Below are 15164 nucleotides of genomic sequence, written 5' to 3'. Positions count from 1 at the left end.
GTTTTCATGTCTTACATTCAAGTCTTTAATCCATTTTGAGTTAATTTTTGTGTATGGTATAAGGTAGTGGTCTAGTTTCATTCTTTTGCATGTGGCTGTCTGGTTTTCCCAACACCATTTGTTGAAGACACTCTCCATTTCCTGTTGTATACTCTTGGCTCCTTTGTCATAAATTATTTGACCATATATTTGTGGGTTTATTTCTGGGCTCTCTATTCTGTTCCACTGATCTGTGTGTCTGTTTTTATGCCAGTACCATATGGCTTTGACTATTATATCTTCATAATATAATTTGAAATCTGGGAGCATGATGCCTCCAGCTTTGTTCTTCTTTCTCAAGATTGCTTTGGCTATTCGGAGTCTTTTGTGGTTCCATACGAATTTTAGGATTGTTTGTTCTATTTTTATAAAAAATGGCATTGGAATTTTGATAGGGATTGCATTGAGTCTGCAGACTGCTTTGTGTAGTGTGGACATCTTAACAATGTTAATTCTTCCAATCAATCCATGAGCATGGAACATCTTTCCATTTCTTTGTGTCATCTTCAGTTTCTTTCATCAGTGTCTTATAGTTTTCAGTGAACAGGTCTTTCACCTCCTTGGTTAAATTTATTCCAGGTATTTTATGCTTTTTGATGCAATTGTAAGTGGGATTGTTTTCTTAATTTCTTTTTCTGACAGTTCACTGCATAATTCTGTTTTTAAAGTCTGCACTTCTCTGCCCCACACCCCGCTTTGCAGAGGTAGCTTTTATTAATTATAGCCAGCCTGTCTTCTTCCAGACATTTCTACATATTTACAAATGTTAATTAATTATTTATTTTTTGCAAGTGGGATCAAACTATACTACCTTTCTGTATCTTGCCTTTTGCACTTAACAGTATATTGTGGATATTTGGGCACATGTACACATTCACTGCACATAAAAGTTTGCCTTGTTCTTCCATCACAGTAGAGTTACCTTAATTCTTAACTGTGCAGTTTTTTCTGTGAGGACCAGTACTGCAGTGAGCAGCCTCATACATTTCTTAGTGCACTCCCCTGAAGGTATCTGTAGCATAAAATCATTAACATGAGGCTGCCAGGCCAAAGGGGACGCATGCTTTGTAGTTGGATAATGTTGCCACTTGGCTTCTGAAAAGGTGGAACCAGTTTATACTTCCATGTAGTGTCTTGAGAATGCCTGTTTTCCTACACCCACATTAACTTTCTATATTAACGATAGTTTTAATCCTCACCAGGTTGATAAATAAAATAACTTCACACTATTATTTTATTTATTATTTTGTATTTTTTTCCGTTCTAAGTAAGGTTGAGCATTTCTTTTATGTGTTATTGGCCATTTGTAGTTTTTGTGAATTGCCTGTTTATTTCATTAACCTGTATTTAAATTATATTGTTGGACTTTTTCTTACTAATTTGAAAGAGCTCTTTATATGTTAAAGAAATTGGCACTTTTATCATATAAATAGGAAATATTTTTCCCTATTTTTTGTCATATGACTTTGTAAGTGGTATTTTGATTGTACTAATTTTTTATTTTTATATATGCAGATTTATCACTCATATGGTTTCCAAGATGATAAAATATTTACCCCATGTAAATGTTTTCTAACATTTCTCTCTAATACCTTTTTCTAGTTTTAAAAATATTTTTATGGTTTTCATTTTATATTTAAATATTCAATTTATCTGGAATTACATTTTTTTATGAAATGAGTTAAAGATTCAGCTTTATTTTTTCCCATGCTGGCTAACCAGTTGCCCCAACATTAATTATTAAGTAATTTATCCTTCCCCACTTTACTTGAATACTAAATTCCCATATGCCACACATGTTTGAATCCGTGTCCTGGGTAGACAGATGTCCAACATACAGACACCACAAACAGCAGATAATATTCTTGAAAGACAAGATGTGTGAAATCCTAATCAGTACTTTGTGGTGAGTGTGGTTCACTACTTGTTGATGCCTTGAGGCAAAGAGTGAAAATTACTGACGATCTTGAGACTATGGCGTGCAAGCGAATGGAGCGCTCGTCTCAGTTTACGTGCAGGGTTGTTTCCCTCATCAGTGACCCAGCAACTCATGAGATCTCAACCTTCTAGCCAGGAACTCACTTTAGTTTCTCATGTAATCTTAGGCACTGCTGGTCTCATAAAAGCTGTTAAGTAATAACAGTGTGGAGCACTTACATGGTGCTTTTCATCCCTGAGTGCTATCTAAACATTAACTAATTAAATGCGTTGATGAAAGGAAGGGATTTGCAGAGGTCTTCAGGAAAACTGGTATCTGGTTGCACACCTGTGAGGGGATGATTCCTGAAAAGCATTAACTCCCTCTTTGAATGGCACTTAGCAAGAGGAGGAATAAAAAGCTGGCGACGTTATTTCGCTTCTTTTGAAAATTTCCTTGGGTATCTTCTAATTAGTCTGGTTAAACTCACCTTTTATCTGTCTCCCCAGATATCCCCTTTCTACGTTCCTGGGGGCATTCAACAAGCTTCTTTTGATGTTTTCCCTGTTGGTTCATCACAAAATCATAGAATCTTCAAACTAAGAGGGATCTGTATTGATCATCTAATTCTAAATGACTTCGTCCAATCACTTTATTTTGTAGCTGAGGAAACTGAGGCATGGAGAGGTTTAGCAACTCACAGAAAAGGTCCTACAGCTTACTGGGGCCTTAACTGGGAACAGAAGCCAAGGTTCCTCACTCCCCTTCAGCTCTCAGGCAGCTTTGTCCTTTGTTTCTTTTTGTGAGCATCCAATTGCCTTTCTCTATTTTTCCACCTTTTTTCTTTCTGCTTCCTTCCTTCTCCCACCTCTCCTTTCTGTCTTTACTCTCTGCCTTTCTCTCTCCTGTCCCTACTGATCAGGTAATGGGGCTTGTATTCCTCCTCTGTTTCTCTCTCCCTTTACACATGGGGTATTCTGTTGTTTTTCTGTTCAGATGTCTCACACTGGCGTCTCCTCAAGTCCTCTCTGAAAAACCGTATTTCCTCACTTCTCCCACATACTGGGAGTTACTTTGATTTGTTCTGTTTTTTCCAGCTGTAGTTGCTTCTCCCTGTAATAAAGTTACTTCTCTTGGCTTGGTAAATAGCCTGCAGTTTAAGTTGATGTTAAGTCCATTTTTGTCAAAGAATTTTGTGTTATTTTAATTAATGAGTTTCAGTTCATCAATAATATATTAATATAGTTCAACCAGTAATAAAACACTATTCAAAATCATACTCCATTTTCGGAAAATTACACAAGATGTGACCATTTAAAAGAATTTTCATACAAGGACTGAATATGTTGAATAATAAAACTTTCCTTGAGGCAAAGGCAGATCGGGTTCAGATCAAAGGTGGTTGTAAACCTGGACCAGTCCAGACTGTGCATCTTGCTCCCATGCAGGGCTGAGTCAGTTCTAGAAATCCTCCATTTCCACGGTGGATCAGTAGGTGTCTGGTGAGCTCAGACGTCTCAGGCTGAACCAAACACTGAGGCTGCACTCTGACCCCAGAGGCCCTCAGAGAGGCCCCTTCTAGATTGGTAAAGAGAGCTTAAGAGGGAGAGTCGGGGCCTGTCACTGAACAGCTGGGTGACCTTGGGCGGCTCACAGCACCTGCCTGGGCCTCCATTTTCTCCTGTGTTAAGTAAGAATGCTGAGTCAGCAAGACCATTAGGGCCTTTCCTTATTTACTGTTTAATAGTGTCTTAACCAGGAACTAGTGCCGAAGTGAAGAGTAGAGACCCAAATCAGATTTATTTCTGGCATGTAACTAATTAACTGAATGGACAAGTTAAATTATGCTGACCACACCATGGGAATTTTCTGGAACTGTCTCAATTTAAAATATTTTCATGTATTTTCCCCATAAATAATACACATGTGCTTATATTAGACTATGCAGCTTTTTTGGGGGCTCAGAATAGTTGGACCACATAATTGTACTTGCTCTTTGCAAATGCTTCCACTGAAGTTCCATGAGATTGTGGCCTGACTAGGCCATACCCCTAGAGGTGCTTTACGTGGTGCAGAAAAACTGTCTGAAGTAGGCCCTATTCATATGTTTTTGAGTAAGAAATTTGTGTTCTTGGGTTCATCTTTGCCATTCAGCTACTGAAGAAAATTGAAATTGAAATTTCTTTCTCCTTTATTCGCTAAGACTTTGTTTCCAGCAAGAAGCAAAATCTAATTTGATAGAAATGATGTAATTTGATAGGAAAATGTAAATCTTACCCAATTAGATCAAGCCAGAATAAATTATTACATAATTTCCAAACTCTAAGTAAAAGCTGTCACCTTTGGGAGAGGATCAGATAGGAGCTAATGGTGACGTCACAGTCCACCCTCACTGACGTGCTCGATTAGCCAGATCTCAGCTGCCTCAGAGCAGTCCTGTGATGGAGGAACAGGTGGGAGCAGCTCATCAAAGGAGGCACAGTTTTCTGTTTACATACAGACAGCCCAGCATTGAGCCATGATGAGGAGCTCAAGGCTTAATTATGGGAAAATAGGGTTTTTAACAAACTTGTTTGAAATAGGAAAATCCCCTCTACTTTTTATTTTCTCTTTGCTTTTTATATCTATTTTTAAGAAAAATAATATGGTGGTATGCTGTTTGTTTTCTCTTTTTAAGGATTTATGATTAAGGGGAATAAAGTTTAGAATTGAATGAAGATTCAGAATATTCTCACTATGTGTTAGGGTTTTCAAACTTGAGCAGAATCCACAGGCTGTGTTTTCCTAACTTTCCATGAACTCACCTGGCCTAGGTCACTAAACTTTAGTGTACTCACCTGTTAATGCTGAGAAATGGCACTCAGAAAGAAAGTAGTGCAACCTTTGATGGTCCTCTGGCCAAGGAAATGCAAACTAAATTATATTGGAAATCATTTTACAGTGTGTGACAGTTTTGATTCTCCCATTTCCTCCAGCTAGCTTATTCCTAGTGAGCGAGTGGCGGGTGGCTTTGTTTAAGGTGAATGGGTCTTTTGGTTGGACTTTCAGAGGAGGGGCCATTTGTCAAGTGCGGCAGCCCGCTTCATCAGAGTCTTCCCAGCAGTTGTCCAGAATCTGGATGTGACTCAGTGGCTGAGGAATGCTTGTACTGAGACAGAAGGAACTGCACAAATCAGGGGGAGGAATTAGCCAACGCATAAAAAGATCCATTGAGTAAGAGCTTTTTCTCTCTTTTTTCTTGTCCAAGTTGTTGGTGCTCTGTCCCTCTCCCCCTGTAGATTTTGAATTTTGTGGTGGTGCCAAGGAGTGAAGGTAACAGGCATAAAAGAACCATTTGTGTCCTTTTCCCAATCCCACAGATCCCTATGGGCTACAGGCCTTGAACATGACACTGCAATTTCCTGGTGCCACACATGAGTAATAAGCAGCTGTTTCTGAAACTGTGGTTTGGAGAAGGCAGCACTAGGTTATTTTTTAAGTTAATTGTAATTTTTGATTGGTCTGCAAGAAAGTAAATCAAATAAAGTCTGTTGTCTTAGTCTGCAAGAAAGCCATAGGCCTCAGATTCCAGTGTTGACCATCTTGACCAGAATAGAAGAGGGAAAATGCATATCCCTGAGCTGTAAGTTGAACCCAGCAGCTCTCGCAGGCTGCTGTCACTCAAGAAGGGTAAGCATATTTGGTATGTTTGTCAGCTAGCTGGATCATGGAAAGCGATAGTTGACAGTTCTTTGAGTTTGGGGAGTACCTGACATGATAGAGTGAAAAGAATTTGTAGAGAGACTGCAAAAGTGAAAAGTAGCAAAATCCGGAAGAAGATATCAGCTTGATATTGCATTTTGCCCTTATGCACGATGGAAGGACACATAGTTTTAGTTACAAATGGAAGAATGTAGTAGTCTTTGAACACCCAGTTGGTATATTACCTCTGAGTCGTATATGCACTCTCCTGAAGTAAATAAATCAGACAAGCACCTTACTTAGTACAAGAAATTAAGTTTAATGGAAAACAGAAACAAACTCTTTCAGCCTGTTTTGGACATCTGCCTTTTCTCAAGGAGATAGGGCAATTTGGTGTATGGAAAAGATGAAGAAAGTTGAGTGTAGCGCGTGAGGAGATGGGGGAAGAGTTAAATGTGTTTTCTGCTAATTACTTTGTCGTGATTTTGTTCACATGGACAGGCACTTTGGAGAAAGTAAATGGAGGGATAAGTGAACCTCGTCTCAGAGGTCTGTTTCTCCATCACTTGTGACGTATCCAAAGGACCACCTGGTTGGCCAAAACCACCAGCCTTCTAGGGCTAAAGATGAATGGGGTGGCCTTGTGACTGTTGATGGATTGTTATAAACTTATATTAACCTGTGACTAACTTAATTACAAGTAGGAAAAAAGTATGAAAGACAATTTCCAACCTTGCTCTTTCCACTCTGTCCCACTGCTTCCCAGTACCCAAAGACAACCAAGTTCTGGGGGAGTATCAGAAGCTCTGTAATGTCAGCCTCTCTGGGGGACTCCCTAATGAATCAAACTACTGCACACCAGGAAAACGCACCCAACTTGTCAAGAAGCAAAAATTTTACCACCATTAGATTTTTTTTAACAAGCTAGTGGCTATTATTATTATTTTTTTTTTTTTGAGGAAAATTAGCCCTGAGCTAACATCTGCTGCCAATCTTCCTCTTTTTGCTGAGGAAGACTGGCCCTGAGCTGACATCCATGCCCATCTCTATATGTGGGACGCCTGCCGCAGCATGGCTTGCCAAGCAGTGCCATGTCCACACCCGGGATCCGAACCAGCCAACCCTAGGCCGCCAAAGCAGAACATGCGCACTTAACTGCTGCACCACCGGGCAGCCCCCTGGCTAGTATATTTTTATTTATTTATTTTTTTGAGGAAGATTAGCCCCAAGCTAACATCTGCCACCAATCCTCCTCTTTTTGCTGAGGAAGACTGGCCCTGAGCCAACATCCATGCCCATCTTCCTCCACTTTATATGTGTGATGCCTGCCACAGCATGGCTTGACAAGCGGTGGGCAGGTCCGCATCTGGGATTTGAACCAGCGAACCCCAGGCTGCTGAAGTGAAACATGCGAACTTAACTGCTGTGCCACCAGGCTGGCCTAGGCTAGTATTATTAAGGAAGTACTTTTGTGGTTTACTTTGCCCTAGTCAGTCCTGGCTTGCTCTCAGTGATATTGGAAGCCCCTGGATCAACTCTAGCCTGGATACAGTTTGTAGGACTATTCCCCATTCTGGGCCCTGTTGGGAGTGCTGCCAGTTCAGGAGGCTCTCCAGTTTAGGGTTGACACAGCAGAGTTCTCGTGTCTGGCAACCCTCAGCCTCTTTGCTTGTTGGCTAGCTTGTTGGTCATTTGACTTTCTCTTGCCCGGAATCATTTTCCAGGTCCATTGACATCCTGACAGCTCTTTTCTACTCTTCGTTCTCAGTTGGAACCTGAGTAGGCGCCTCGGGCTTTGGTTTTCTTTGAGGCCACCATCTTCCTGGTGTTTGTGGAATATGGCTCTGACCTTAAGCTCCCACCAAGAAGGCTAGGAAGTGGGAGTGAAAGTTGCAAGACTGTTGGGGGCAGGAGGAGATGGTAGGATGCAGGACATTTGATTTCTTTTTAAGCAATTATCCAAAGTAAAGATATATCTGGTTTTTAAAAAGAACCCTAGGAGATGTCACACCTGAAGCCTACTTTTTATATTGGTAAAACCTTTAGACCAGAAGGCAGAAGAGCTAGATTCCGTTCCCAGTGCTGCTAGTAGTTATATTCAAAGACAAGATTTAAACTTCCTAAACATACCTTTACCCTAGGAAGTTGTAAGTATAAAGTTTTCCTTTCTATAATATTAAAGAAGTGTTTGTAAATTCTGAAATAAACTTATAGAATATTACCTCACATTTCTAGAGGAAAAATTTCCAGCAGCTTCAGCCCTTTAGAACATGAACCTAGGTTGACAAATAGGAAGAGCAATTAATCAGGTGTAAAGAAGCAGAAAGAGTTCCTGAGTAGCTGAGCTGCCACCAAATCCATGTGCTCTTTCTGCTCCTCCCTAAACCGCAGAGTGGAGTGGCTGAAAATGTTTGAGACACAAAGGTAGCCCTAAGATATGACTGCTGCGGCCAAGGAAAGAGACAAGAAAGCATCTTTGGTCAGTCAGCAAGAACTCAGGTGGCTGGCAGAGAGAGGATATTTAGGACAAGTATGAGACTCAGTCTTTGCCTTCAAGCAATTTACATTCTTTTAGGTTGCTCCATATAAAATCCCGTTTTATAGGTAGTATCACCATTTTTATATGTTCAATCTGCAGTGGGATAAGTGAAACAATCACATGTTAAATAGTTGCAAAGACTACAAAACAGCATCAATTTCTATGTTAAATTGTATGGTGTAAAAGTAAGTTATATGAAGCACAAGAGATCTATGACAGCTAAAGTAGCCAAAGATGGGTTTCCAGATGAAGCCATAATAGATCTGAGCCATGAAGCCTAGGAGAAATTTAAATAAGGGTTAAGAAGAGAAGTGAAACTCCAGATAGAGGAAATGACATGGTGAAGGCCCAGGAGCCAGAGTAAACATGTTCTACTCAGGGAAAAGTTCCTCACAACAGAAAATACATATTAACAAATGGAAAATGAGTTTGGGTAGATAGTGTGGAGTCAGCTTATGCAAACACCTGTACACCAGGCAAAATGTAAGCTCCAGTTTTATCTGGTTCACTCTTGTGTCGAGTATCTGGGATGTGATAACTCAATATAATTTTATGAAATGAATGAGTGAAGAGTTTTTGTTAATGATAAAATAAGAACTCACCAAAGGTTTGAAGGAAGACGTGATACACGAAGAAAGTGATGTCTTAAACTGTAGTATATATTCTGGATGGATCAAAGGAAATAGACTGTCATCCAAAAATAAAACTAGAAGATTATTTCATTAATCTAGAGAGGGATGATAAAAGCCTGGGGTAGGATGAGAAAAAGAGATTTACACTAGAAACATTTAAAAGAGAATCAACATGAACTTTGAAAACATTATGCTAAGTGAAAGAAGCCAATTACAAAAGACCACATATTGTACGATTCTGTTTACATGAAATATCCAGAATAGGTAAGTCTATAGAGACAGAAAGTAGACTATTGGTTGCCTAGGCCTTGGGCGACGGGTTAGAGGGAAAAGGGGAGTGACTGCTAATGGGTATGGGAATTTTGGGGAGAGTTGATGAAATGTTCTAAAATTCATTGTGGTGGTGGTACACAACTCTGTGGGCAAACAAAAAATGGTTCAACTATAGGCTTTAACTAGGTTAATTACATGGTATGTGAGTTATATGTCAATAGAGCTGTTATTTAAAAAGAGAGAAAGGGAATCAATAAAACGTAGTACATGATGAGCGATGTGTATTTGATGGAGAAAATAAGCCACTCACTATAGACACCATAATATCCAGTTTGAGTCTCCTTGAAATAACAAGAATGTCCACTAACACCATTACTATTTAATATTGTTTTAGGAGCACTGGACAATGCAATAAGATATGAAACATGAACAGAGATGTAACACTAGAAAGGAAGGGACCAGGTTATTACTTTCAGAAAAACCAAAAGAATTACTTAAAAATGATTAGCATTCATGAAAATTCAGTAATATAGTCATATGTAAGATGTACACAAATGTCAGTATATTCTAATATACCAGCAATAGCTAATAAGAAAAAGTATTATATAAAAGTTTAACCTTAAAAAAATCTAAATAGGAACAAAGGAAAAAACCAAATTTTTATTAAGCAATAATAAATGAAGATTTAATAAAATGAAGATATAGATCAGGTTCTTTGATAGGGAAACTAAATGTTGTAAAGGTATTAATCCCCAAATTAATTTTTAAAAGCTTATTAAAATCCCTAGATTGGAGTAAATATACATTGCTGACAGTATAAATTTGGTGAAATATTTCAAAACGTTCATACCCTTTGTCCCAAGGAAATCTTCTAGATAGAGAAAAACCTTGATTCACAAGATGTCCAGTCTCCTCCAAATCCTGGATGATGATTCTCATGTCTCCCTTAAGGCCTTCTTTTCTCATCCTCAGTTCCTGCAAATAACCTTTACTTACTTGGTTTCCAGACTGTCCTATACCCTGATGTTTGCCCATAAATGGACTAGAGTTTGTTAGTGCCTCTCTTAAAATGTGTCATTAGCCTTGGTTGTTTAGGGAAGGGTGAAATAAGTAAAGCCAAACTCAGCTGAAGTCTTGTTATCACAGTTTAGAAAGAACCTAAGACACGCTGGAGAGTGTTTCCTGGTGGTCAGGTATATGATGTGGTCGTGATTATTTCTTAGAAAGTGGGTATCATGTTGATATTAGGAGCATACTTTACTGGGGTGTATCGGAGTTAATGGTCCATGAGAAAACATAAATAAAAGGAGGTCTGTCTATGGCTTCTTGAAGGTCATGGAGAGAAGAGTAAGTCAGAGAAGGGTGGGCAGTGTGCCTGCTTGACTCAAAAGACAGCCAGCATAATTTCTACTGCCTTTATTAGGAAAAAAATCCACTCTTATAAAGTAGTAAACCTGATTTTTCTGTTCACTTTCTGCATCTTAATGCAAAAATAATACACGTTGTTTTAAAAAATGCAAAAAACAACTATATACAAAGTGAAGGACTTGCTTCTCCAACCTGCTCCCTTCTTTAGAGTAGTCACTATTGTGCTCATTTTTAAAGCATCGTGGATTGTTCTGTGCTGTTTAAAAAGCATGTTAGTTTCTATCTCTAATATTACATGTGGCTTCATTTTTTGCAAAATACATAATTACGTTCCTTGTACTCTTATTTTTGTATTCAGTTACTTTTTACTCATGTTGGCACTGTAATTTCTCTTTAGGTATGATTTACTACATTTCCTTCAGATGTTTTTATGTGAAATTGTCATTTTAACTATGTATTCATTTGAAAGTATCCAGCTATTTCCAATTATTTCCAGCTATTTCCAAATTAAATTTCATCTTCATTTTTTTCTTATATCAAAATCAGCATGCATATGCATGTGCATTAATGAGAGGGAAATAAAGGCAGATTTTATCTTGTTAGTGTATGAGGCCCATGCAGTATTAGTTAAGTGAGGAGGGATCTGACTGACTATAGGTTCCAAACTTATGGATGTTGGCAGGCCAGCAGGTGAGGTACTTATGGGAGGCAGGAGATGCAAGACACTAGGGCTTCGTGGGGACACCTGTCAGCTAGAGAGCTCCTGCTCAGTGGGATAACAGTGCCTACCCAAAATCAGGATCATAAACATGTTGGAATTCAGGCCTGGTTTTGCTAGCTCTAATGATTTTTCAAAAGAAGCCAAAAATCTGTATTGTTATGTGAAATCTCCCCTTTATTAAATTGGCTCATTTTTTTAAACATTAAGAGATTTTTAAAAAATCTTCACGCTGAATGCTGCCTTCAGATAGTCAAATTGAAACCTCTTTATATTATTGTGCTTATCAGCCACAGAAGAAAACTATTTTTCCACATTTGTTATATGTTCTTGGGGAAGAAGGTAAAAATCTATCCTGTTAAACTTTTCAGAGAAAAGGTATTATTGAACTGGTATTTACCCTGTATGTTTTCAGTCTGCTTTGGGAAATCCACCACGCTGTAACCGTGAAGTTGGTGTTTGAAAGCAGGGTTCCCGACTTGTTGGTCCTCAGTCCCCTTCACCACACTACAAAGAAGGAGGAATACAAAGAAGTTTCAGCGTCTTCATTTTCCAGCCTCCAGTGGTTTAAACCAGAGAGTTCTTTTGGAGCAAAAATACTGTCTTTTCTTTCTCAGAGTTGCTGAGAATTATAATTAGAGGTTTTCCTGTTGTGTAAAGGAAGGGAATTCCAGTCCTCCTGTATCTCCAAGACTTCCGTTCTCAATGAATTTGCTTCCCTGTCCCATTTCTCTTTCTGCAGGTGATAGAGGGAAAGCTGGCTCCATTCTTGGGCAAGGTCATTAAATTTGCCGCCTCCCACGTGTACAGCTGCAGTCTCTGTAGCCAGAAGGGGTTCATCTGTGAGATCTGTAACAACGGAGAGATCCTCTACCCTTTTGAGGATATTTCAACAAGCAGGTACAGAATATCTTGCTTAGAGAAGCATACCTGAACATGTCTCGTGCGGTTTCATTGGCCAGATCAGGCCGGCTTTTAGTCCAGTGCTTATCTCTCTCTTCCCGTGTCAGATTTCCCTTATTCTTGGGGACTCTTTAGCCTTTGGTTTCCTGTGCTTATTTCCAACTCTTCCCTCAACACCTTTATCCAGAATAAGATAACAGTGTTGCAAAGAAGCATCAGTTTATTCTGCCTTATTGGGTAACACAGAGTGTTCAGATGCATCTTTAGGATGAAGATTGGGAGGACAATCCTCACAACCCTTTCAGGGCCAAGTGATGGGCAGTGGGAAGTCGCAGTCCCAGAAGAAGGCCAAGACTGATGGACCAAGGACTAACACTAATGGACACTGGGGAACAGCTGTCTGCCTCACCATCTGCTCTTCTCCACAGATCACTGCAGTATAGTGATGAAAGTTTTAGGACCCAAAGGAGAGAAAAGTGGGAGTTTATGTGGGATTATTTTTCTAACCAAAGTAATATTTGGGTATCATCACATCCCTTGAGTGATGGATGATTTTCCCCCCAAGTGAGAGCAGGGGTTTTACTGTTGCTTTTCTTAAATCACAAAATGATACATATCACTTTTCCTTTCATCCCAAAAGCATACTAGAAATATGCACACTTTGTGTGTATGTGCACTGGCTTCTTTGGGCATGGATGTCATGACTCATTTCCCACCCTGCAGGGCTAACTTATGCTGTGGTTCAGGACAGAAGGTGAGGCATGTAGCCACGAAGAGCTGGAGCATGGAGGGTAGAGCTAAAATATTAAGAGTTGACTCAGCCTTTCTGGCCTCTTCTTAAACCCAAAGACTCTTTGTAAATATCCAGGAACTTGGGTTGGCCCCACACACAGAAAGACAGACACATAAGCACACAGACACACACACAGACGTACACTCACACACACAGAGACACACACACTAACACACATAGACACACAGACATACACACATACATAGACACACACAGACATACGCTCACACTCACAGACACAGACATACACACTCCAGCTTCCAGTTCCCTGAATACAGGTACTTAGCTCACAGCCTAGAGTTACATACTTTTTAAAAATGTACACCACACAAAACTTCTACACAAATGTCATAGCAGCAGTATTCATAATAGCCAAAAAGTGAAAATAACATAAATGCCCATTAACTGATTAACGGATAAACAAAATGTGGTCTCTCCATACAACGAAATACTACTCAGCCTAAAAAGGAACAAAGTACTGGCACATGCTACAGCATGGATGAACCTTGGAAACATTCTGCTAAACAAAAAGAGCCAGTCACAAAGCCCACGTTTTATGTTCTGTTTATATGAAATGTCCCAAATAGGCAAGTCCGTAGAGACAGAAAGGAGGCTTCCCCCCTATGGCTGGGGAAGGGAAAAAAGAGGAACTTCTAGTGAGTACAGGTTTCTTTTGGAGGTGATTAAATGTTCTGGAATTAGACTGTGGTGATGGTCACACAGTCTTTTAAATACACTAAAAATCAAGGAATTATATACTTTAAAAGGTTGAATTTTATGGTGTGTAAATTATATCACAATAAAAAGCACTTAATAAAAAAATAAAAATTGAACTTAAAAATGCTTCTGACTGAATAAACCATATGCTGGGCTACAAAAGAAGTTTTAATAAATTTAAAAAGATTGAGACTATACCAAGTATGTCCTCTGACACATGGAATTAAGATCCCTAGTAGAAAAAAATCTGAGAAACCCCAAAATATTTGAAAATTAAACAATACACTAAAAATTAATGGGTCAAAGAAGAAATCAATCACGAGAAATTTTTAAGTATTTTGAAATGAATGAAAATGAAATACAAAATGTCAAAATGTATGGAATGCAGCTAAACTAGTGCTTAGAGTGAAAATTATAGCTATAAACACCTATATCAGAGAAAAAGAAAGGTCTCAAATCAGTAACCTAAAAGTCCATGTTAAGGAACTAGATAATGAAGAGCAAACTAAATCCAAAGCGAGCAGAAGAAAGGAGAGAATAAGAATAGAGAAGATATCAGTGAAATAGAAAACAGAAAAGCATTAGGGCAGCAAAACCACAAGTTGGTTCTTTGAAAGAATCAACAAAATTGACAACTCTTTTGCTAGACTGACCAAGAAATTAAGAAAGAAGACACAAATTGCCAAACTCAGAAATGAAAAAGGGTACAGCAACTAAAAGAATTATAAAGAGGTATATAAATAACTTCCTGTCAACAAGTTAGACAACTTAGATGAAACGGATAAATTTCTAGAAAGAAAAACTGCCAAAACTGGCTCAAAAAGAAATACAAATATGAATAGACCTATAACAAGTAATGAAATTGGACTAGTGATTTTTAAGTCGTCTCATAAAGAAGCTGGTGAATTTTGTTGAGTATTTAAAGAAGGAATACCAGTCCGTCACACAAGGATAAAGAGGGGCATTACATAATGGGATGTGAACAGAGAGTCAAAAAATACATGAGGCAAAAACTAATAAAACTGCAAGTAGAAATAGATGAATCCACTATTTTATATATATATACAAATTTTATGTTCAATTTTTATGTAAATCTAAAGCTGTTCTAAAAAAATAAAGCCTATTAAAATAAAACAACTCATTCAACTGAACAGTTGTCTCTAAGGCTAAAGCTGAACAGTTTAATAAACTTTATGACAACAATTTTAGATTTACAGAAAAATCACAAATCTAGTGTGGAGTTCCCATATACTCCATACCCAAGTTCCCCTATTAACATCTAATAATATAGTACATTTGTTACAATATTGATACATGATTATTAGCTAAAGTCCATAGTTTTTCAGATTTCCTCAGTTTTTACCTAGTGTCATTTTTCTGTTCCAAGATCCCACGTTACATTTAGTTGTTGCATCTCCCTAGGCTCCTCTTAGCTGTAACAATTTTTCAGACTTCATTTGTTTTTATGATCTTGACAGTTTTGAGGAGTACTGGTCAAGTATTTTGTAGAATCCCTGTACTGAGATACACTTGATGTTTTTCTTATGGTTAGACTGGGTTTTACAGGTCTGGGAGGAGGACCA

At 38.5% G+C, this 15164-nt stretch overlaps 1 protein-coding gene across 2 annotated transcripts in view; it reads left to right on the top strand.

Annotated features, from left to right (window-relative positions):
* PLEKHM3 (pleckstrin homology domain containing M3) overlaps positions 1 to 15164 on the top strand; it is a 176120-nt gene that overhangs the window by 134861 nt on the left and 26095 nt on the right. For both annotated transcript variants that reach the window (XM_023622512.2, XM_023622513.2), the window contains exon 7: positions 11911 to 12068. In XM_023622512.2, the coding sequence (XP_023478280.1) occupies positions 11911 to 12068 (158 nt within the window). The remainder of the gene's footprint in view (positions 1 to 11910; positions 12069 to 15164) is intronic.

The sequence above is a fragment of the Equus caballus genome, chromosome 18 (assembly GCF_041296265.1).
Source record: "Equus caballus isolate H_3958 breed thoroughbred chromosome 18, TB-T2T, whole genome shotgun sequence".
Taxonomy (NCBI): domain Eukaryota; kingdom Metazoa; phylum Chordata; class Mammalia; order Perissodactyla; family Equidae; genus Equus; species Equus caballus.
Note: the sequence above shows the minus strand (reverse complement) of the source record. Positions and strands in the feature narration are given on the sequence as shown.